We start from the raw sequence: 24,591 nt of genomic DNA on the forward strand, positions 1-24,591 counted from the left end.
GTGTGTCTTCCTTTATTTTTGAAGGACCACGAGACATAAAGGAATGTAAAAAAAAAAGTCTAAGACAGGTTTGCCATGCAAATGATAGGAAAAAAACGGACGCGGATGACAATCTTGTTTGCCTCCGCGTTTTTTAGCGGTCCCATTGACTTGAATGGGCCCGCGAACTGTTTTCCACGAAAATAGGACAGGTTATATTTTTTTGGACGGACTGGAACCACGGACGGCAAACGGTGCATTAGCCCAGTTTTCAACGGACCCATTGAAAATCAATAGGTCCGCAGAAAAACGGCGCAACGGACACAATAGAACAACGGTCGTGTGCATGAGGCCTAAGTCTGTAGTCATAGTTTGGAGAAGGCCCTTTAGGCTGGAATTGCATGATGCCGTTTTTTCAGTGAAAGCATTTGAAGGGAAAGGGAAATATAAAGCAAGGACGTTTCCTTCTCTTCCCTGCCGAATTCATGTTTGATTTTAGTTCAAAAACTGCAAGTGTGTTTCTAGCCTTACAGTTTAAAAACCACAGTTTCACTTTTTTTTTTTTTTTTTTTTACTTAGATTTGATGTGATGTGAAAGGACTTGGCTATCCTACATAAAGTCCTACTCCTAATCTCAATACAGCATACAGTTTTGGGATGAAATAGAATAAATACTGTATATTCATCATTTTTGGAAGATGTCCAATCGCTAGATATGGACATGTTTGGGTGATAAAGTCTTACCTGGACACTATCTGTGGCATTTTCCTTACTCTCTGCGGTGGAACTGCCTCCTCCAAATAAACTTGATATAGTATTTCCCAGCTCTGCAGAAAGCAAGGTAATATTTAACATTACAGTAAAATATATGAAGTAAAAAATAAATAAAACTTTATATGGACAGAAAAATATGCTCCAGTAGAAACAACTCCTTAAAATGAGCTTCATCCAACCCCTTGACCACATACACTTAACCATTTTAATCTGCTCTTGTTTCATTATATTCTCATATATTGCAAGTGTGGAGTATTACCAAAAAAAAAAAAAAAAAAAGGAGCACTAGGATGCAGTGTATCACAAGCCATCTACAAGGAAATGGGTCTGATGTGCAGAGGAGCACATTTCTCAAATTTAGTTTTGGGTCCTATTTAACAAAATTTGTTAAAAAGTTAGATTCTGGAACAAATCACTTCTACCCAAATCCAATATGCTCTGAAATTGGTACATAACACTCTGGTCTAGAACTATTATTTTTTTCAGGATAGAGACAGACAGATAATTTTTGGTGAAATTTGGGACAAATTCCAAGCCAGTAGAACCCATTCATTCATCATGCATATGATCTAGTCTATGCAGGCAAAGCTTCTTACTTGTCAATGTGGATTCTTGCTCTGGCTTCTCCTCTACTACGGTCTCGAAAACAGCTTCCACCTAAGGCAAAAGGGACATTAAAAAAAATTACTTAACCAGAAAAATATATACCTAGCCTGGCCAGTAGGTGCCTTGGTCTAGTATAAACAAGTTACTACAAGTACAGAAACACGCTCATAAAATGGAAAGTGTGATAATCTGGCAACCATGGAACTGCCAAAGTGCCAGATCATAAACCACAAGTATGAAGCGCCATGGACTTCAAAAGCCACTGAACATCAACGCAGTTACTCCGGCATGGGAGTATTTTTGCTGCAAGTAGGATTCTAATGCTTTTTAGACTCACACTGTCGGAGCAGCATTCTTGTGCACTTTAACCTGCCTATCCCACAGGCGATCTTTATTAGGTGGTACATATAGCTGTGTGGGCGCCTCCTCATCAGTTGCTGGATGCACACAGAGGTTACTAGGAGCAGCACATTATATGTGTAGGGTCTGCTCTCCTGAATGTAGATGCCCAACGGCATAGGTAGGTTTAGAGTAGGACCTTCCTGACTGAGATTACCTTAGCGCAGGTAGGCGGGCACAGATGTGTTTTAATCACAATATATTGGCTGAGAGTCTCAGATTTTATCATAGAGTATATAATGCTTGCATTTATTGTGTTAGTGCATTATTATCTGTTTTCTGTGATTTATTTTCCATTATGACATCTTACCCTGTCGAGACTGAGTATTCCACTTTCATCCATGTTGAAGTGTGCCTTGATACCTTTTGACTCATAGTCTACATTCTTCTGAAAACTCTCCCCGACTCCACGGAGTTTAACAGTAGTGAGGTTCAGTGATCCAAAAATCCTGAAGTGACAAAAGTGACATGTTTATTGTGGCCACACAAGACCTTTCTACAGAACTAGTTAAGTATTCCTTAGACACTCTGAAGACTGAGATTACTGACTTCAGATCCTCAGCGTCCAGGAAGCTCAGGTCTCCATAATTAATGTTGAATTCAAAGTCATCATTGTATCGATTGAAGGTAATCACTTTGCGCTGCGGGTACGGTGCCAGCCTCTGGAAGAGAATTCTCTTATTGTGCTTCAAGCCTTTTACGTTTTCTTCCTCCACTTCTCGGGTAAACTCCACCTGAAAGGTACAAGATATCATTTTAACCAAACATTATTCCCTCTCCGATTATACATGACTACTCGCAACGTGCCAGGTTGGAAATATTACCTGTATTGGAAAAACTGCAGCGTCTCGGACCACAAATGGCTTCACTTTAAATGCTTTACTCAGAGCAGCCGCCTGGTAAACGGCCCCCATTGAGGCAGCTTCATCTGCATTTATGTTCTTTCCAAGCTCCTCTCTGTGACAAAATTGGGAATTACAAAGACTAAATTACATTAGTTAAATAAATAGCATGGTTTCAGAACTTCTGGAGGTTGTCCTACTTAGGCAGAGTTCCCCTATATCCTGTCATCAACTTCTTTCCCCCCAAGGCGTGGTAGTGAAGCGCTAGAGAAACTAAAGAAAGAACTGATCCCATGGTTTTCTATGGGATCATTTCTCTCATCAAGAGCATTGTAACCCCGGATAGAAAAATGCAGCATATGTTTCTGTCCAGCTATAAGTGTTGGACTGGTGCACAAAAATGTTATCAGTTGTGTTAAGCTCAGGTATAAAACCACTGCTGGGACACAACTGATGTATGCTAACTCACCCTAAAGGCCGCATCAGTTTTTTGTGCAAAGCACAGATACCGGCCGTGTGCATCCCGCATTTTGTGGAATGGAGCTCCCTTCTCCATAACAGAAATGCCTATTTCTTGACCACAAATACAGACAAGAATAGGACATGTTCTAACTTTTTTGCGGGGCCACGGAACGGAAGTAAGGATGCAGACAGCAGTGTGTGCCATCTACATCTTATGCAGCCCCATTGAAATGAAAGGGTCCACATCAGATCCATAAAATTGCGGAACGGATGTGGACAGAAAAATACAGTTGTGTGAATGTGCACAAAGACTTTCCCTATATCCCTACATAAAAATAGGGCTACATCCCCAACGATAACATCTGATCACTCAGTCATCATGATAACCCACAGCTATTAAAGGACAGGCTTCATTACAAAAAGGGGTCAACTTTGCGAGACAACCTCTTGTAACGTTGCAGAAAAAGAAATTTTGGCTTGCATCATACTCACTTGCCCACAGCTTTAAGGAGTAGCTCTTGAACTTTGGGGATACGAGTGCTGCCTCCCACTATGATGACCTGATCAATTTCATCCTATTAAACAACAAAAATAAATAAATAAAAAACACAATATTTACCCCCAGCCAATCAGCTGTTTGAAGAGAACACAGCCTTTTCTTCACGGTCTACCTGCTTGCCATCACATCCTCCGACCTCATTCACTTCAATGGGAAGGAGCAGTTACATTAAGTTTGCTCCTTCCTACTGAAGTGAATGGGGATGGAGGAGCTGCAGTTATACCTGCTCACGGCTACAATGTCGGAGGCAGGCAGGTAAACAGGGAAGAGAAGGCAGCGCTCGCACAAGCTGTGCGTTCTCGTTAAACAGCGCATCAACGTCAATCGATGTCAGTCTGATATTGGTGACCTATGCTGAAGATAGGTCATCAATATAGGAAATGGGACAACCCCTTTTAAGTATGCTGCCCATGTGCTGTTCTCACCATTTTCATCTCGGCACTACTCAAAGCTTTCTGCACGGGAGAAGAAACCCTTTCAAAGAGATCTCCACACAGCTCCTCTAATTCTTGACGAGTTACTTTGGATTTAAAGTCGATGTCATCCATAAGCCCCTCAATCTGTATACAAAGAAAACAGTGGATGTGTGAATACAATAAAGGATTGTGTCCTCCCAGTTATTAGGGTTTCTGTATTACACGAGTATTGTACCTGTGCCATGTGATCATTGTTGGCACTCAGGATGGTCTTAACACGATTTGCCTCCTTGAGGAGTTTAGCCATGGCCCTGGGGTTCTCTCGAACGTCCTTCTTGGATTTCTTTTGTTCGTTGAAAAGCTTAGCCAAGTGTTCCCGAAGCCTCAGGTCTACCTCTAAGCCACCAAGAGATCGGTCAAATCTGAATTGGATACGAAAGATAAAGTAAGCAAGGAAAAAAAAAAAAAAAAAAAAAAAAGAAGTAGTTGTGAGATTTGCACCTTAGGCACATTTGTATTCCTTGAGCTCGCCAGGATTAGAAAAAAAAAATTCTTTTTCCAAAAACAGCACCACACTTGTCCACAGGATGCATGCGATATTGCAGCTCAGCCCAACTTGATGGAGCCAAGCCAGAATACCGGACACAATCATGGGCAGGTGTGGTGCCGTTTCTGGAAGAAGACAGGCATGAAATCCTAGAAGACTACTTTAAATGGATTTTTCCACAAACATCTATCACTTATGTACAGGAGAGGTGATAAATATCTGAACTCTAAGGGCCCTTACCAATCACATGTATGGAGATCCCGAGTCCCTCATGCCTCCTCTTGACTGCAGTGAGGAAAAACTCAATATCTACGGGGCTGACAGACATCTACAGGTGAAACTCGAAAAATTAGAATAATCGGGCAAAAGTCCATTTATTTCAGTAATGCAAATTAAAAGGAATTGCATTAATGCAGCTTAAAATTTTGTGAAAAGGTTCAATATTCTAGGCTCAAAGTGTCACACTCAAGTCAGCTAATTAATCCATACCCCCTGAGCAAAGGGGACCTGAGATTGCGATTTTGGGGTTTTCATAAGCGGTAAGCCATAATCATCCAAATTATAACAAATAAAGGCTTGGAATATCTCGCTTTGCCTGTAATGAGTCTCTCATATGTTAGTTTCACCTTTTAAGTTGCATTACTGAAATAAATGAACTTTGCACGATATTCTAATTTTTCGAGTTTCACCTGTAAGTATAATGGTCGGCTGTTCCAGTCAGTCCCATAAAAAAAAATAATAATGAATGGATGGAGTGACATGACCACAGCTTTAACCAAACTGCATTGAGAAAGAATAGAGGGCTTGGGACCCTTGGTGGAGCCCCCAAGGATCGGACATTTATCTCTCGGGTGGATGGGTGATAAATGTAATTTGTGGGAGAACCCCTTTAACTATTTTATAGCTAAATGGCAGAGGGGAACCGAAGCCAGAATGGATCCCATAGGTTTCTATGGGATCCTTGTTATACATCCCGATGCCCCTGTTGTGATGCCAGATGTCAAATAGCGCCAGATAGAAATACACTGCATGCTCCGTTATTCTGTCCAGCGCCATCAGCATACAGTCACTGGATCTGTGCACCGACATGCAGGACATAAATAAGTGGTGTCCGGCTTCCAGCTTGAAGTAGCTGGGCAGACCTGATCTATGTGAAGCGGGCTTTAGCCCTACGATTTGGATCCCGCTGATGGGTCACATTGTGTACGGGCAAAATAGCGGGACCAGCACTCGGGCCTTGAATAAAACCATAAATCTTTTATTTCAATTTATTTTATTTTTTTAAGTACAAAAATGGCACACAGCAGGACATTTTCTAACACCAGTCAACGTGTTTCAGACTGTGCTCAGTCCTTATTCATTACAAAATGAATGAATCCTTTTGTGTATATTAAAAAAAAAAAAAAAAAAACTGCACTCACAGGTGCAGCCTAAAGCACAATTCGGCAGGTGACATATTATTCCGTTATATTATGACAATTTGTTACTGAATTCTTGCACATTTTAATTTGCAGGACAACTCATTTCTTACCCAACACCTCGAATTTGAAGCTGTGGCTGGATGCCGGACTCTTTAGTCTTGGTGGTCTGATAAGTCACAATCGTGCATGTGGTACTCCTCGATCCCATATCATAGAACATTATGTTCTGTAACACAAAAGACAGATATACAATTTAAAACATGGAGAGGGGAGCTTTGGAGATCTGTCCACAGGGTGCAGTGCTGCATGGCCATTGCCGTTACTGTGGTGCTGGGCCTATGGGGTAGTGTGGCCCAGTGCCAAGAAGGCTTAGCCTGGCAGGAGGTGTGCTGTTGGGTCTTACTGCCTGCAGGTGCTGTGCCAATTTACTGTAGGGACACGCTCAAACTCACCCATGACGTGGTGAATGGGACAGCAGCAGCGAACAGGAAGAGAGACTGCACATGCACACTGCACGTACAGCTGACTGGCAGTGGTGCCAGGAGTGGGACTCCCGCCGATCTGATATTGATGACCCATTATGAGGACAGGTCATCAATATGAAAAAGCCTGGACAACCCCTTTAAGAGACAACTGGTGAAACATTACTTTGATGGGAATCATTGCAATTTTTATTAAAAATGTCTGGTCCACACACTGTTCGTACCAAAGTGTGAAAGTAGAAAGCTTGCAAACAAACCTGTGCGGTTGAGTTAATATCATTTCTTCGGAAAACGCCGTAGTTCAGAGCCACGGCAGTGTTATCATTTATAAGCTGAAGCACTTTCAGACCAGCTAGTTTGGCAGCTTGGAGAACAGATCTGCGTTCTGCCTGATTAAAGAAGGCTGGGACGGTAATCACTATATCCTTAATGGTTTGCTCTAAAAATTGAAGATGAGAAATAAATGGAAGTGTGTGTATAGATAGATATCTATATTATTTTTTTTAACATTACAGTAAGAGTCTAGAATAGCAGTCAAAAAGAAACAGAACTGGACATAAATATTGCAAGTGTGATCGGAGGCTCAGCCTCAGGTTTTCTTTACCCTGTGATTAAAGGGGTTCCCTTGAACTCAGCGCAGGGGAGCCATTCAGGCCCCAGGAGCACAGCCCTCCTGGCAAAAGACCTCTCACATGCTGTGTTTGCAATTGACAACAGCATCTGAGGAGTTTGCAGTCCATGATCGGAGTTATCGCCGGTCACAGACTTTGCCTCCAGGCGTCTGCTGTGTAACAGCAGAAACCCCATCGCTATGACACCCACACAGATCCACCCAACTTCAACTGTACATGTATGGTGACGGCCAGGGAGTCGTGTCATCTGAGACATCGGTAGCATATCGCTAGGATATGCCAATGTCACATGGGTGCACCCATCTCTAGAACGGGGCACCTAAAGTGAACAAGAGCGATCTGCACAAGTGTGGCCACCCTCTATTCACTTTTATGGGAGTTCTGAGCATTGTCTCGGATATTTTCACCTACAGAGGTGAATGGAGACTTCGCTGCACTTTCCATTCTCTTCTATGGGATTTCCGGAATCAGCTGAACGAGCTCGCTCAGCTATTATCGGAGCTTCCACAGAAGTGAAAGGAGAGCACGCCGACATGTGACCTGTTCTAGAGATTGGTGCGCCTATTTGACATTGGTGGCATATTCTAGTCATGTGCCACCAATGTTTCAGGTGACAACACCTTTATATAATAAATATCCCACATAGATCGACTACTAATGCACCCATTTAATAGGTACCTGCAAATTCTTCAGCCAGAATTCTGGAGTAATTCAGCATCATGGCCAGCAATTCCTCCGGGGTGTAAGTCAGCTCTCTGAAACCACACAGTCAAAAGAAGGATCAGAACAAGCAATTCTATGCACAGACACACAAAACCCTACTCTTCTGAGACTAAAAACAGCATGTGGGGCTGTCACGGCTTGCTGGGGGTTGTAGTTTCCCTACAACAGAAGCAGGAACATACAGGCAATGGTACTATACAGTAATTAAACCAGATTAAAGCAAATGTCCAGTCATGGGCTAAAGAAATAATATGCAGGTCAGCACTCCTAGGGGATGATTCCCTGCCATTTCTCTCTCTACTTGGCTTTTAGCTTTGCTCCATCATGGAAGAGCTGTGATCTGTGACTACAGCTCATCTGCAGGGAGTCTGAGGTAGTCTTGGACACGCCTCCTGTCCCCTCATTGGCTCAGGCTGCAGCTCTCCCGCCCTCTTAAGCTCCACCTCCCGAGACTTGAGGTATAATCACAAGATAGATATAGATATATATATAAAAAAGACACCGCAGCACATCCGTAGGTGAAAATATAGTGGATCTTTATTCACCCTAGTAAGGGTGAATAAAGATCCACTATATTTTCACCTACGGATGTGCTGCGGTGTCTTTCCTTTTTCTATATCATACACCTTGGCAAAGTGTTTCCACCGCCGGCACCCATCTGTTCATTACCAGGTGTGCTGCCCTGATTCTACTATCTCTACACACACACACACACACACAACATGGGCATCACATCATATGGACGGTCGTGTGAATGCGCCCTAAGGCCCAACGAAGCGGGTGTCACACTGCGCAGCACCCAGCCGGACGTTCCAGCACTGACTGGGTCGCATAGCATTATATTGATTTATGATGCTATGTAAACCTTCGAGGTCTGGAATGTATTGGATAACACTGACACAATGCTGTCAGTGTTATCCAATACATTCCAGAACTGTAAGGGTTACAAAGCATAAAACGATATAATGCTATGCGACCCCGGCAGTGCTGGAAGGTCAGGTCGGGTGCTGCGCCGCGAGTCCGCAGCGTAACACCCGCTCGTCTGAAAGGGGCCTAATGCTATGTTTTACATCTTAACGGTTAATATATAATCTATAGTGGAGTGCAGTAATAAAGCTTACTCTGAAAGCTTGAAAAGAACCGTGCCCCGCTCTTCATCCTTCACAACATTGTACTCTGGGAACCGGTTTCTAAAACTCTCAACTTGTGGGTTCTCTGCCCGCTTCCCTAGCAAGTCCTGAAAGTACCGCATTGTCACCCTGGGATTCTTCGCTGCCTGTGGAGAGACAATAATAAGTCCGATGAAACTTGAAGAGCTAGTCCAGCGGGATAACTGAAGAAAAGGGACAGAATGGGTTACAAAATAAGATAACCATTATTCATCTCACCCATCCACCAATGTTTACCGGAGGCCTGTCCTGGTCTCAACGCACAGGAAATAGCAGGCAAGGCCCGCTCCGCCAATCACTGGCCACAGCGGGTACCGACCTCAGTCAGTGACTGTCTGAGAGGGTGTTTTCAGCCATTTCCTGTGCGGGGACCTGGTAAGCGCAAGAACAGCAGCAGCCGGAAATGGGTAAGGAGAGCAATTTATTTTTTTAACTTAATTTTGTCCGTTTTTTTTTTTCCCCCTGCCATAAAGGTGGTTAAAAAGACACTTACAGAAAGGCTAGAAGGAACTTACCATCCCTACAGCATTGTCCCCAAAGAGACGCTCATTGTCTTTCAAAGCCACGGCACACGGCGTTTTTCTCCTCGACTCCCTGTAAAATAAAATGACCGAACACATCAGACTACACGTCCCACATCTGTGAAGACCCGGCTCTGGCGATGCGCTGAGTCAGCAAGGAAGGCTTGGAGAATTCAGCTGAAGTGTGAATGCAGCTCTTGATGATTGTACATTGCTGTGACAGAAATGAAGCACTAATGCCAGGGAGGACAGGTTATCCATTGCAATCAGAGGGAGGGACTTTTTTGACCTGCAAGACTTACTTGTTCAAAACAATTTCCATAGGAACTCCGGGTTTCACGATAGCAATTTTCATCCATTCAGAGCCCATATCAACAGACATTACGGCCACAGACTCTGCAAGGAGAAGAACATCATGTGGTCAGAAGGGATATACATTGGAAAAAATTTAAGTCTACACAGTCAGCGTGTGTATGGCTAACCCTTAAAGAGCACTTTGCAGGATCAACCCTGTTAGATAATGTATACTACCTGTTAGGGTTGATCCTGCTGATTTAAAACGATACCTGTAAATTGGTACCGGTATCCTAGAGGGTAAAAATACAAAAAAAAAAAAACACAATGATTTAGTCTTTATGTAAATTAGGGCTTTTGTGCACCAAGGGGAGTCGTCAACAATGGAAAGCTGAGGTGCACAGAGGGGCTAGTCCCTATTCTTCAGTGCACCAACTACCTAATTTGCATAAAGAATAAAAGTCTTTTCTTGGGAGCAAAGCAATCGATTTTCACAAGACAGGCATCATTTTAAAAAGCAGGTTCAACCCCATCACCAAAAGGGATAGGCCATCAATAGTAACATCCTGAAATACCCCTTTAAAAGGGAGTCTGTCAGCAGTAGGCAGGAACTGGGGAGAGCAGGATAAACCAACCTCATGTGGAGATTTCTTATCAGGAGTAGTGTTGAGCAAACTTCTGTTTTAAGTTCGGCGTCTAAAGTTCGGCCATTATTGATTCCGCTACCACGGACCACAACGGAATTCGGAATCCATATCGGGATTCTCCGCTAACCGGAAGCCGAACTTTAGACGCCGAACTTAAAACAGAAGTTCGCTCAACACTAATCAGGAGTAGTGTGAGTGTGAAGTTTTATCCTCCCGGGTTTTGCTCTTGTGAGTGCCCAGCAGGCGGAGCCTCACTGTGACCTGCCCTCTGCAATGAGCGTCTTCACAGCTGAACTCCCATCAGTGACCCCTTTAGAGGTCTCCTGGTTGGTTGCTACAGCTGTCACTCACAGCAGAGGGGCGGGGCTGTGAAGCAGCTCAATGTAGAGAGCACAGAAGCTCCGCCTTCTGTGTCCTTGCAGAAGCAGAATCTATCAAAGTATAAGGTTCATATTCACACTACTCCTGATAATAAATGAAAAAAAAAATGCACAAAAAGTATGTGTGTCCTGAGCCTCTACCTAGTGCTGTAAGCCGTTTAAAAAAAATATGATCTAATTAAGCACTTGTTTACACGGGGGATTCCCTGCGTGGAACCCGCCTCCTGCGGTTATTAATGGGAATTCACACTGCCCTTTATTTCTTTTGGCGCAGATCCTGGTCTGCATGCGGATTAGCCCCACTGAACAAGGCCAACCTGAGGTGAGGTCCACAGCATTCAAACTGCAAAACCAAGGCAGAAATTAGAGGGTCAGCCTCAGATCCCTGATTTCATAGCAGCTAATTCACCAAAGCATCCAAAAAAGCAGTGAACGAGGCAGAGGTCACATTTGCCAAAGTCTGCTCATGTACCCAACGCAGATCAGATCTCCATTTGCAATGCAGAGAAGTGTGATCCATTGTCCCCGGTAAGCGGATACTTCATCCTGGGGAGAGGTCGACACCAAGTGCAGAAAAAGGACTCTGCCACGATCACTACTTTTAACCCCTTTCAGGACCAGCCTATTTTTGGTCTTTAGGACAAAGCAATATCGCTTTTTTAAGACATATAACACTTATTTTCTGTCGACCCAGTTGTATGACAGATAGTTTTTTCTCTCTTTTGTGGAATTTGCATTTTTCAATGGCCCTAGTTTGGGTGCATATCAGTTATTTAACTTTTATTAACGCTTTCTAGTGGGATGGAAATATATACACAAAAAAAAAAAAAAAAAAGCTACCCCACCAATATTGTTTGCACTATAAGGCCTCTTTCACACAAGCGTGACGGATTGGCTCCGGATGCGTTCAGTGAAACTCGCACCATTTTGCAAGTTCAGTCACTTTTGTCTGCCACTGCATTCAGTCATTTCCGCGGGGGGTGCAATGCGTTTTAATGCGTTTTTCATGCACGTGAAAAAAAAAACGGAAGGTTTACAAACAACATCTCTTAGCAACCATAAGTGAAAAACACATCGCATCCGCACTTGCTTCCGGATGCAATGCGTTTTTCACTGAAGCCCCATTCACTTCTATGGGGCCAGAGATGCGTGAAAAACACTGAATATAGAACGCAGAACTGATGCATGAAAAAAAGCGCTCATGTACACAGCCATTGCAATGAATGGGTCAGGATTCAGTGCGGCTGCTATGTGTTCACGTCACACCCGTATGATAGGGGCCTAAGTTTTGCTGTGTTCACCGTGAGGTTCTCTGGGCTAGTTTTCTTATGTTTTACTTCTTTTGCACCATAATTACAATTTAAAAAATTCCTTTGTTTTTGTGCTGCCATACAGGACAAGCTGTAGTTTGGTACCATTTTGGGATAAAATTATTTTATGTATCACTTTTTATTTATTTGTTGCGAGGTGGGATGAACAAATAATGAAAAACAATGCAAAAGAGTTGTTTACCACACAGATTAAAATGACAGTTGCGTCAATAAATTTGTGAAGGCGTTTTTGCCGTTTTATTTCCCCCCTGATAATACTAAATTGATAAAAAAGATTTTTTTTAAAAATTTTTATTACATTTATTAGCCCAGCAAGCAAATGTTTAATCAATTACATAATACACTGCACTATTTATGTAGTGCAGTGAATTATGTTGGCCTGTGAGTATACTATGGACTAGGGTTGTTTCGATACCCAAATTTTGATTCGGTTTCGATACATAAAAGTATTGCGATACTTGATACCACTCGTAAAAAAATAAAAAACACCAAAAAAGCGGGAAAGGTGACAAAAAAAAAAAAAAAGTGAATTGTGTGGTTTTTATTTATTTATCATTTCTGTTATGGCGTTCACAGCATAGGAGTTTTTTTTATATTTTAATAGTTTGGACTTTTTAAGCGATATGTAATATAAAATATATCAACAATAAATAAAATATGTAAAACTGGGAAAGGGGGTGATTTATACTATTTTGCTGTATTTTTTAAACTTTTTTTTTTTTTACAGTTTATTGAATAACTATTTCCCCCCTTGGGGGAAGGGGGGGGGGGCAAACTGCGCCACCAATTATTTTTATACTGGTGGGGCACACTGCGCCACCAATGATAATTAACCTTTAATACCTATGGACATGCAGCCTGTTAGACCCTGTTACTGACGGCAGTAATTACAGGGTCAGGCAAGAGGACAGGGATCATGTCTGATCCGGTCAGTGTGGGGTGCATAAACTGCAGAGAAGCTGAGGTGCACTGTGGGGCGAGGGCCCATCCTTTGGGGCGCTTAAGACATCATTAGTATATACATCTATAGCCAAGTACAGCGCTATTTCCAGCAGTTCCCATACAGATTAATATAACGGCAGTGTGTATGCTCAACCTGGAGGGGGTGGCACGAGAGGCATGGAGCCCCTGTTCAAATTACTGGAATGCCCCTTTAATAGAGCTGATCCTGCTGACAGGTCCTCTGAGGATCTATTCACATTTGCACTATTGAAGTCAAGAGGCAATGCAGGATGTGTTGCAGGACTGACAGACCCCATTGATTTATAATAGGGCGTTTCTGGTTCCGACGCAGTGTCTATTGTTTTAAATGGTTTTAGAGCATGCAGATCTAAGGAATGCGACAGAAATATTACTATTTAGTGTCAGTTCACTTCTGCGTTGGATGCCCCAAGCGCTGCGCACATCAGGTTTATTTATTTTACACACTTATATGGCGCCGATACTTTCCAGACATTAGCATCACTCCTTATGGGCGTTTTATATTTCCCCTACTGAATTTTATCAGGGTTTTTTTTTTTCCTGTATTGTGGCTTAAAGTCCCAGCCTGACTGCGGATCTAATGACCCAAACTGACAGCACCATAGCAAACCGTAACACGATGGACCCGCAGCTGGAGCGGGAATGAAGACATTAAAACGAGCTCGCATTACAGCCACCTGAAGGCGGCCAGAAAGAGAAACGCAGAGTTTGATTCCATTGGTAAAGACGACTGCAGAACATATATTGTGCCAGATGGGTATATTAATCCTCTAAACTTCTCTGTGCCAAAAGGATTACGAGGATCTGCCCACGAGTCCCAGTGTAAGACTGGGGAAGGTGCTGCAGGAGGACAGGAAACCTAACCACACTGTTTGGATATTGACAGGTGGCTACACGCTGACAAGGATATCCTGTCTGTTGTGTGATAAGCGGGGCGGGAACCTGCGAGCACGGGAAACCTGCAGGTTTAAAAGCGCCATTAATTACCCAAGTCAATGGCAGGCGTGATAGAAAATCACCATATGGTTGGAATCACACATGCATTTTTGAGGCAGCTTTGAAGCCAAACCTGAGAGAACGGAAGCATATGGGTAAGATTCTACACCCGATTTTAGTTTTAGAAACCTGAATGTGCACTGGCATCCTCCTACAGTTCATCAAATCCATCCCATTAGAACCAGCCTACATGTCCGATGAGCCCCTGCTATATAAATCCAATGTTCTCACTCCCATGTCGCTCTGTGGCTTTATTGCAGAGGGAAAAAAAAGTTTTTTATTCATAGGTTAATTAAGTTCTTGGGTGCAACAAGGGCATTGTCGTTGCACTGCTCATTCTCTGCATGCTACGTCCCCACCTCTTTGAAACATTGCCTGGTTATGCAGGGGTAGAGCCTTAAAAGCTTTTTTTAATGGGACTTTAATACAGATGGTTTATCCTCACTATCTGATTTGAATGGTGGGAGTCTGACAACTTGCACCTTTGCAGATTTACCGCTTCAGTGTAGCCCTGTTGACCGAAATTGGAACTATAGCAGCTGGTAACTGCAGTCTTCACTGCAGTGGGAGCAGCGCTGCAGTAACCAGCATTGTCCACTACACAATGGACGGAGCCGTGGAGGTCCAGAATCAGAGGAGTGGGGGGCAGGGTGTCAGACCCCCACCAATCAGATATTGATGGCCTATACTGTAGATAGGCCATCGGTATTAAAATCTAAAAAAAAAAATCCCTGTAAGACTACCTGTTTGCGTGGCAACGGTTATGAATTTTGGCCAAATGAAGGCTGGGTGCACACTCTGCAGTGGCGTGCTGCACATAAATAAAACAAATAAAAAGTAGAAAGGCTGCATGTGTTTTATGGCAAATTGCTGTGGTTTTGAGATGCTGTTAATAGCTGTAACGTACAAGAGAATCGCTGCCAAAAAAATAAATAAAAAAAATACGGCAACAGATAGGCCACAGAAGCGCTTCAGTGTCCTCCGTTCCTCCACAATGCAAAAGATAGGACGCGCGTCCTATCTTTTGCTGTATTTTACGGATTGCAGACCCATTCAAGTCAACGGGTCCGTGCCACAATACGGGAACACGGAGCCCTTACGTTTGCGTAAACTAGCCCTTAATGAGAGGGGTGTAGCCTCACAGGGCAAAAGATGCCTATAATGCATTAGCAAGCATGCTGGGTAATAACTTGGGGGCATCTAAGGCTACTTTCACACTAGCGTTAATGTTTTCTGGTATTGAGATCAGTCATAGGGTCCCAATACTGGAAAAAAACACTTCCGTTTTGTCCCCATTCATTGTCAATGCGGACAAAACGTAACTGAACAGAACAGAGTGCTTCAAAATGCATTCTGTTCCGTTCTCATACCGGAGAGCAGCATGCTGCGGTTTGCTTTCCGTCCCGAGATGAGGAGCAAGACGGATCCGTCATGACCCACAATGCAAGTCAATGGGGATGGATCCGTTTTCTCTGACGGATCCGTCCCCCATTGACTTTCAATGGAGTTCATGATGGATCTGTCTTTGCAATGTTAAAGATAATACAACCGGATCCGTTCATAAATAGATGCAGATGGTTGTATTATCAGTAACGGAAGAGTTTTTGCTGAACCCGGCCAGATCCAGCAAAAACGCCATTGTGAAAGTAGTCTAACACCAGCGAACAGGGGATCTAGACGGTCGTGTGAAATTGATAAATTCCCCCTCAGTGCTTGCTCATTTGGCATTTTTTCCCATGAAGATCAGCCCCACTGAATGGCGCCAAATCTGGGGCATCAACTACATGCATAATCACAGCTCGGCGTCAGATTTCTACTACAGGTCCTGCAGCAGATATTGCCACCATTTAAACATATGAGGCAGTCGGTGTTTTTTTCCCCATTAAAACTGCAGGCACTTACCAGAACCTGACGGATCCCTATGCAATCTCCCATACGATGGATCCGTCATAGCACTGTGGCACCCGTGATGAATGGAAACCACAACACGGATGTAAATTGAGACGTACACTGGCAGATTTTTTAAACCACTGGAACTAATCCCAGAAAGGGAGAAGGTCAAGGCTCTACGGCACACAACACAAAAAAATTCTTAAAGGGAGCCCAGCTTTCAAATGAAAACGGTTTTCCCCAAACATTGATGACTTACACCCAGGACAGGCCATCAATATCTGATGAGTGGGGGCCCGACTCCCCCACCAAACTGGGCTGTGATTCTCGGACGATCATTGCTCCCTCTTAATATACCAAGCACAGGGTCATACATTGCGTTCTGGCGCAGACTTCCAGCGACGGAGCTACCCCAGAAGAGCAATCCCTTTCAGAGCTGCAGAAAGGCCAGGTGACCGATGGACATGACGTCAGAGTACCCCTTTAAAGCAGTATTCCCATCTGGGCATTTATGGCATATCCACAGGATTTGCCATAAATTTCCGAAGGGTGCAGGTCCCACATCTGGGGCAAATATCTCCATTTACTGCTGTGGGATTTCTGAAACCGGTTGAGTTCCATGGCAGTGTGAACTATTTATTTCTGGTGGCGTGTGACAGGGCCCCACTGATGACAGGAGTGGGCTCCAGCGGTTGGACCTGCACCTATCAGACATTTATAGCATATCCTGAGGATGTGCCATAAATGTCCAGTTGGGCATATAGCTTTAAAACGATTGTCCAGCCTTTAAATGATGGCCTATAACTAGCTGATCAGCTGGGGTCCAGCACCCTGCTGCAATACCAAACACAACCACTATTCAATGGAGGGCGCTGTTCTCGGTATGCTACAAGAAGGCCGCAGCGCAGTTGATCAATGGAGGTGGCGGGTGTTGGACCCCTGGCAAACTGATATTGATGAACTAACAATTTTTTTCAACTAGGATGACCCCTTTTAGTCCTCATGCACACGACCGGTGTTTTGCAGTCTGCAAATTGCGGATCGGCAAAACACGGATGGAACGGCACAGACAGCCATTGATATAACTGCCTATTCTTGTCCACAAAACTGACAATATGACAGCTTATATTTTTTTTTGCTGACCACAGGACAGAGCAGCGGATGCGGACTGCACTCTGTGTGCTGTCCGCATCTTTTGCACCCCCATTGAAGTGCTTGGATCCGCATCCAAGCTGCAAACACTGCGGCTCGGATGCGGACCAAAACAACGGTTATGTACATGAGGCCTAAAGTGAAGGAAATACTTGACTAGATCAAAGGTTGGAGCACTTTATAGAATGCTGACAGATGGCCTCCTCCGCTGATGGCCTCCCCTGATGGGACTGGGTATAAGATGCTTCCAGGAGATAAAAGCACATTGTAGTGATGTACAGATTGTCTGAACTGGAAAAGCAGCGCCAATCGTAAAGTTATAAAATAACCCTAGTACATTTAGTACGTGCAGACCAACGCCTTCCTCCTATTACATTGTGTGCACTCGTAAAAGTAGTGAAAGTAGTTCCTATTTTTAATTTTCACCAACTTCCCCATTCTTTTTTCTCACAACTAATCCCTGATCTGCAGAAGTCACACAACATCCACCCCCGAGCACCCAAGACTATACAAATTCCATACAATTACCCCCAATAAAACTAACTTACTTAAAAAAAATTACTATAAAAAGGGCAGAGATAAAAAAGACAAAAATGATCTTAGTAGACCTCCCCGCTTAAAAAAGTTGGAGTCATTAATCCCTTTAAGGGGTTATTCGACTTCTTGTAACTGACTGGTGGGGCTCCGACACCCAGGACCCCCGCCAATCAGATGTTTAAGAAGACACCAGTGTTCCTGTGAGCGCCGGGCCTTCTTGCCTTAGGCCAGTGACGTCATGACCATCGGCCACGTGGCCTTGTGCAGCTCACCCTATTCACTTGAGCTGCGCCTAGGCCACGTGACCAATAGTCATGACGTCAGTGAGAAGGCACCAGTTTGTTTGTTTTTTTCAAACAGTTGATCAGCAGGGGTCCTACGTGTCAGGCCCCCACCAATCAGATGCTGATGACCCATCCAAAAGATGACCCCCTTAAGGACTGAGCCAATTTTAACACGAAAGGGGCATATTGAATACATAAATATGTGTGTGGGCCCCACTGCTGGGACCTGCAAATATCTCAAAAACTGGAGCACATCTCATGGCCTCTGTGACTTCTAGAGAAAATAGCCAAAGGGTTCCAGTTCAGGGCTCCACTCCTGAAAACAGGTGCCGAGGTAGGGCCCACATCTACTGGACATGTCTTTTGAATATGCCATAAAGGACTGAGTTGGGAATACCCCTTTAAGGACCAAGATATGTCTGTTTGTTTTTGGCCTTCTGCATTTAGTCAGACCCCCAGTGATCTGAGAAAAGGTCAAATACTTAATTTCCAGAAACCCCTTTAACTATACCCATGTCTAATCTATACTCCCCATCACCCCACCCACAGGTCCACATGACCCCGAGAAAACCTCGACGACCTCAGATATGGGTGGCCATGAGTCTCTGTGTAAATCATATCACTTGGATTGGTCCCCCAGTAGTCCTAATCAGACCTTGCTGTATACTGTAGGTGGCGAGGAAAGCTCCTGCAGTAAGAGACCGGATCCTAATCCCTACTGATTGCAATGCTTGGTGCACGCAGATTACAGGACTTGTAGAAGTTTGGCAGTCCATAGGAGACAATTCACATGATGCAATGGACTGAAATGACTACCGTCCTGGAGGCAGATCCTACTTGGAACTCTTTAGGACAAGGCGTGACCACGTTTGAAGCTCCATGTGGTGTCTTCCAAGGTAAAGCTACTTTCACATTAGCATTTTTTGCAGAGCAGACATGGATCTGAAAAAAACGCTTCTGTTACAATAATTCAACCGCATGCATCCGTCATTAACGGATCCGGTTGTATCATGTCTTCTATAGCCATGACGGATCAGTCTTGAACACCATTAAAAGTCAATGGGGGACGGATCCGTTTTCTATTGTGTCACAGAAAACGGATCCGTCCCCATTGACTTACATTGTGGGTCAGGACGGATCCGTTTTCTGTGACACAATAGAAAACAGATCCGTCCCCCATTGACTTTCAATGGTAAGATTAGATAGATATACAGTACAGACCAAATGTTTGGACACACCTTCTCATTCAAAGAGTTTTCTTTATTTTCATGACTATGAAGGCATCAAAACTATGAATTAACACATGTGGAATTATATACATAACAAACAAGTGTGAAACAACTGAAAATATGTCATATTCTAGGTTCTGCAAAGTAGCCACCTTTTGCTTTGATTACTGCTTTGCACACTCTTGGCATTCTCTTGATGAGCTTCAAATGGTCTTCCAACAGTCTTGAAGGAGTTCCCAGAGATGCTTAGCACTTGTTGGCCCTTTTGCCTTCACTCTGCGGTCCAGCTCACCCCAAACCATCTCAATTGGGTTCAGGTCCGGTGACTGTGGAGGCCAGGTCATCTGGCGCAGCACCCCATCACTCTCCTTCATGGTCAAATAGCCCTTACTTTCAACGTTTTCCCAATTTTTCGGCGGACTGACTGACCTTCATTTCTTAAAGTAATGATGGCCACTCGTTTTTCTTTACTTAGCTGCTTTTTTCTTGCCATAATACAAATTCTAACAGTCTATTCAGTAGGACTATCAGCTGTGTATCCACCTGACTTATCCTCAACGCAACTGATGGTCCCAACCCCATTTATAAGGCAAGAAATCCCACTTATTAAACCTGACAGGGCACACCTGTGAAGTGAAAACCATTTCAGGGGACTACCTCTTGAAGCTCATCAAGAGAATGCCAAGAGTGTGCAAAGCAGTAATCAAAGCAAAAGGTGGATACTTTGAAGAACCTAGAATATGACATATTTTCAGTTGTTTCACACTTGTTTGTTGTTATGTATATAATTCCACATGTGTTAATTCATAGTTTTGATGCCTTCAGTGTGAATCTACAATTTTCATAGTCATGAAAATAAAGAAAACTTTGAATGAGAAGGTGTGTCCAAACTTTTGGTCTGTACTAATATAATATAATATAATATAATATAATCTTGCTCTGCACCACATCACGGACAGAAAAAAAACCCGCTGCTTGCAGAGTTATTCTGTCCACGATAGGAGCGCAACCAAACAGTAACGGAATGCATTCTGGTTCACTCCGTTTAGTTTGGTCCCCATTGACAATGAATGGGGACAAAACTGAAGCATTTTTTCCGCTATTGAGATCCTATGACAGATCTCAATAGCGGAATTGAAAACGCTAATATGAAAGTAGCCTAACATAGGAGACAATCAGACTGAATGAGTGAAGACCTGAGCTCCGCTTTATAGACTTCTATAGGACTGCCACATACAGCACTCCGTTATCTCAGGCAGACAGAGGTCAATGGAGCAAAGGTCACACGCGGCACAGCTCCATCCACACAGGGGACTCTGGGATCCCTGTTCGTAAATGTAAATTTATCACTTACCCACCGACGATATTAAAGGGGTTTTCTGATTTTTTTTTTTTTTTTTTTTACTGATGACCTACCCTCTGGACAGGTAATTAGTATCTGTTTGTGGGGGGTCCGACACACAAGACCCCTGCTGATCAGCTGATTCCCACCGCAACCTTCTCTCTGCTCATCAAGACACAGCCCCATACACTGTATTCACTTCAATGGGGCTGAGCTGCTTCTAGGCCACATGACCAACATACGGTGACGTCACTGGCCTGGGCAAATCTGAGCACTGCTGCCTTCTCAAGCAGCTGGTAAGCAGGTGTCAGACCACCACTGATCAGGTACTGATGACCTATTCAGAGGAAAGGTCATCAGTTGTAAAAAATAGTGAAAAGACCTATAGACATTAGGTATCGTCGTGTCCGTATCGACCAGCTCTATAAACATATCACATGACCTAACCCCTCAGATGAACACCGTAAAAAATAAAAACTGTGCTAAATAAACAATTTTTTTGTCACCTTACATCACAAAAAGTACAACAGCAAGCTATCAAAAAAGGCGTACACCCACCAAAATAGTACCAATTAGGGGTGCACCGAAATTCCGGCAGCCGAAAATATCGGCCGAAAATGCACCTAATCCACTTCGGCCGATATTGTTACATATCGGCCGAAAATATGGGGTGTGGGATTTGTCACCCACCATCTGCGGGCGGGCGGTTTACTTTGTCACTGCATCTTTATTTTACCTTACAATCGTGAGGCTCCAGTAACTAACAACTCTGCAGGCAGAGCGGAGGGCGGCGTAACGTCACTTACTCACGTGACGCGCCTGCTCCGCCTCCTTCATTCATAAAGTGGGCGGAGCAGGTGCGTCACGTGACTAAGTGACGTTACGCCGCCCTCCGCTCTGCCTGCAGAGTTCTTACTGGAGCGTGACGATTGTAAGGTAAAATAAAGATGCAGTGAGTGATGCTGTGAGCAGCAGGGCCGGGGCTGTTATGGGTAGGGGGATCGGTCTATGGCACTGCTATGGGGAGGGGGGATCTGTGCACTGCTATGGGGAAAGGGATCGGTGCACTGTTATGGGGAAAGGGATCGGTGCACTGTTATGGGGAAAGGGATCGGTGCACTGTTATGGGGAAAGGGATCGGTGCACTGTTATGGGGAAAGGGATCGGTGCACTGTTATGGGGAAAGGGATCGGTGCACTGTTATGGGGAAAGGGATCGGTGCACTGTTATGGGGAAAGGGATCGGTGCACTGTTATGGGGAAAGGGATCGGTGCACTGTTATGGGGAAAGGGATCGGTGCACTGTTATGCCCATAACAGTGCACATATCCCCTTTCCATAACAGAGCCACCCACAGATCCCCCTCTCCATAACAGCGCCACCCACAGATCCCCCTCTCCATAACAGCGCCACCCACAGATCCCCCTCTCCATAACAGCGCCACCCACAGATCCCCCTCTCCATAACAGCGCCACCCACAGATCCCCCTCTCCATAACAGCGCCACCCACAGATGAATTTCATTCATGAAAAAGAATTATTAATAAAATCATTTAAAAAAAAAGTATTTTAAAAGTATTTGGGCAAAAAGGCAGTTTCGGTTTCGGTTTTCGGTCAAGGGCATCCTGAATTTTCGGTTTCGGACCAGAATTTTCATTTCGGTGCACCCCTAGTACCAATCTAACCGTCACCTCATCCCGCAAAAAATGAGCCCCTACCTGAGACAATTGCCCAAAAAATAAAAATAAAACTATGGCTCAGAATATGGAGACACTAAAACATCATTTTTTTGTTTTAAAAAAGCTGTTATTGTGTAAAACTTACATAAATGTACATATTAGGTATCGCAGCGTCAGTATCGACGGGCTCTATAAAAATATCACATGACCTAACCCCTCAGATGAACACCGTAAAAAATAAAAACTGTGCTAAATAAACTATTTTTTTGTCACATTACATCACAAAAAGTGTAAGAGCAAGCGATCAAAAAATTATATGCACCCCAAAATAGTGCCAATCAAACCGTCATCTCATCCTGCAAAAATCATACCCTACCCAAGATAATCGCCCAAAAACCGAAAAAAAAAAACTATGGCTCTGAGACTATGGAGACACTAAAACAAAAAAAAATTTTGTTTCAAAAATGAAATCATTGTGTAAAACTTAAAAAAAAAAAAAAAAAAAAAAAAAAAAAAAAAGTATACATATCAGGTATTACCGCGTCCGTGACAACCTGCTCTAAAAAAATACCACATGATCTAACCTGTCAGATGAATGTTGTAAATAAAAAAAAATAAAAAAGTGCGAAAAAAGCTATTTCTTGTTACCTTGCCTCACAAAAAGTGTAATATAGAGCAACAAAAAAATCATATGTACCCTAAACTAGTACCAAAAAAACTGCCACTCTATCCCGTAGTTTCTAAAATGGGGTCACTTTTATGGAGTTTCTACTCTAGGGGTGCATCAGGGGGGCTTCAAATGGGACATGGTGTCAAAAAACCAGTCCAGCAAAATCTGCCTTCCAAAAACCGCATGGCATTCCTTTCCTTCTATGTCCTGCCGTGTGCCCGTACAGCTGTTTACGACCACATATGGGGTGTTTCTGTAAACTACAGAATCAGGCTGTTAACCCTTGCTTTGTAACTGGAAATAAAAAATATATTAAAATGGAAAATCTGCCAAAAAAGTTAAATTTTAAAATTGTATCTCTATTTTCCATTAATTCTTGTGGAACACCTAAAGGGTTAACGACGTTTGTAAAAACGAGATTTTTGTATAACTTACCAGTAAAATCTCTTTCTCGCTCTTTCCTTGGGGGACACAGGAGACCTTGGGTATAGCTCATCTCCATAGGAGGCGTGACACTAAGTGAAAGCTGTTAAGCCCCTCCTCCACAGCTATACCCTCAGCCTGGAGAGAGAGACTGCCAGTTGCGTGTCCAAGCAGTGAGAAAAGGCAAAGTCCAACAAGGAACCAACAAGCCAACTACCCAACGGGTAACACAAACTCGGAAACCGTGTAGAGAAAAACAATGAATGGGTGGGTGCTGTGTCCCCCAAGGAAAGAGCGAGAAAGAGATTTTACTGGTAAGTTATACAAAAATCTCGTTTTCTCGCCCAGTTTCCTTGGGGGACACAGAAGACCTTGGGACGTTCAAAAGCAGTCCAAAAGGGGAGGGACCACAGCTCCAAGGCGAAGCACCCGAAGGCATCAAGGAACCTCCGCCTGCAGACCCAGGCGGACCAAGGCAGCATACGCCGAAGCCAGAGTATGCACCCTGTAGAACTCTGTAAAGCGTGCACGGAAGACCTGTGGCCGCCCTGCTCAAATGCATGGCCGAAGCCCAATGTCTCCGGCCCAGGAGGCACCGATCGCTCTGGTGAAATGAACGGTGACAGCAAAGGCAGAATCCTGCCCTCGGTGCGGTAACCTCAGCAATAGCCAATCTGATAAGGCGGAGGAAAACCACCCTGGAGTCCGTCAACTCTAAGTGCGGACCTCCAGGAAACCCAAGAGACCAAACGTCGACAAGAGTCGGAGATCTCCAAGTAAAACCGGCAAGGCCCAAACAACGTCCAAATCGGTGAAGTGTTGAAGCGAAAGGCAAACACCACCTTCAGAAGGAAGGAACGGGATGTAGAACAGCCCTGTCCTGGAAAAAGACATAAGGCTCAGAACAAAAAGGGGCCATTCAGGCACCAGTCAGAGACACGACTGATACGGAAACACAACCGTACAGGACAGGCGGGTAGAGAGAACTTCTGTAACGGCTCCAAAGGACAAGATTGGAGCGCCGAGAACTCAGTATGTAGTTCCCAGGGCGATACCGAAGGACAGTACAGAGGAACCAAAGAGCCATTTCGAGTAAGAAGGTCTTGACAGGCCCAGAGGGCCGGGGAACGCTGGAAGAGGAAGAACAGCGCTGACACTTGACACCTCAAGTAAAGGAATCCCAGTCCCAGGTCCAGGCCGGACTGGAAAAAAAAAAAGACAGAACC

At 44.0% G+C, this 24,591-nt stretch overlaps 1 protein-coding gene across 8 annotated transcripts in view; it reads right to left on the bottom strand.

The window, feature by feature from the left end:
- Positions 1-24,591, bottom strand: part of HYOU1 (hypoxia up-regulated 1) — a 46,333-nt gene that overhangs the window by 14,423 nt on the left and 7,319 nt on the right. For all 8 annotated transcript variants that reach the window (XM_040425452.1, XM_040425479.1, XM_040425461.1 and 5 more), the window contains exons 3-16: positions 9,835-9,928; positions 9,527-9,605; positions 8,964-9,118; positions 7,798-7,874; positions 6,745-6,926; positions 6,116-6,231; positions 4,273-4,459; positions 4,047-4,181; positions 3,555-3,637; positions 2,583-2,715; positions 2,308-2,492; positions 2,069-2,207; positions 1,350-1,410; positions 724-806 (exon numbers count right to left, since the gene is read on the bottom strand). In XM_040425452.1, coding sequence (XP_040281386.1) covers positions 724-806; positions 1,350-1,410; positions 2,069-2,207; positions 2,308-2,492; positions 2,583-2,715; positions 3,555-3,637; positions 4,047-4,181; positions 4,273-4,459; positions 6,116-6,231; positions 6,745-6,926; positions 7,798-7,874; positions 8,964-9,118; positions 9,527-9,605; positions 9,835-9,928 — 1,709 coding nt within the window. The remainder of the gene's footprint in view (positions 1-723; positions 807-1,349; positions 1,411-2,068; positions 2,208-2,307; positions 2,493-2,582; positions 2,716-3,554; positions 3,638-4,046; positions 4,182-4,272; positions 4,460-6,115; positions 6,232-6,744; positions 6,927-7,797; positions 7,875-8,963; positions 9,119-9,526; positions 9,606-9,834; positions 9,929-24,591) is intronic.

The sequence above is a fragment of the Bufo bufo genome, chromosome 1, assembly GCF_905171765.1.
Source record: "Bufo bufo chromosome 1, aBufBuf1.1, whole genome shotgun sequence".
In the NCBI taxonomy this organism is placed as follows: Eukaryota; Metazoa; Chordata; class Amphibia; order Anura; family Bufonidae; genus Bufo; species Bufo bufo.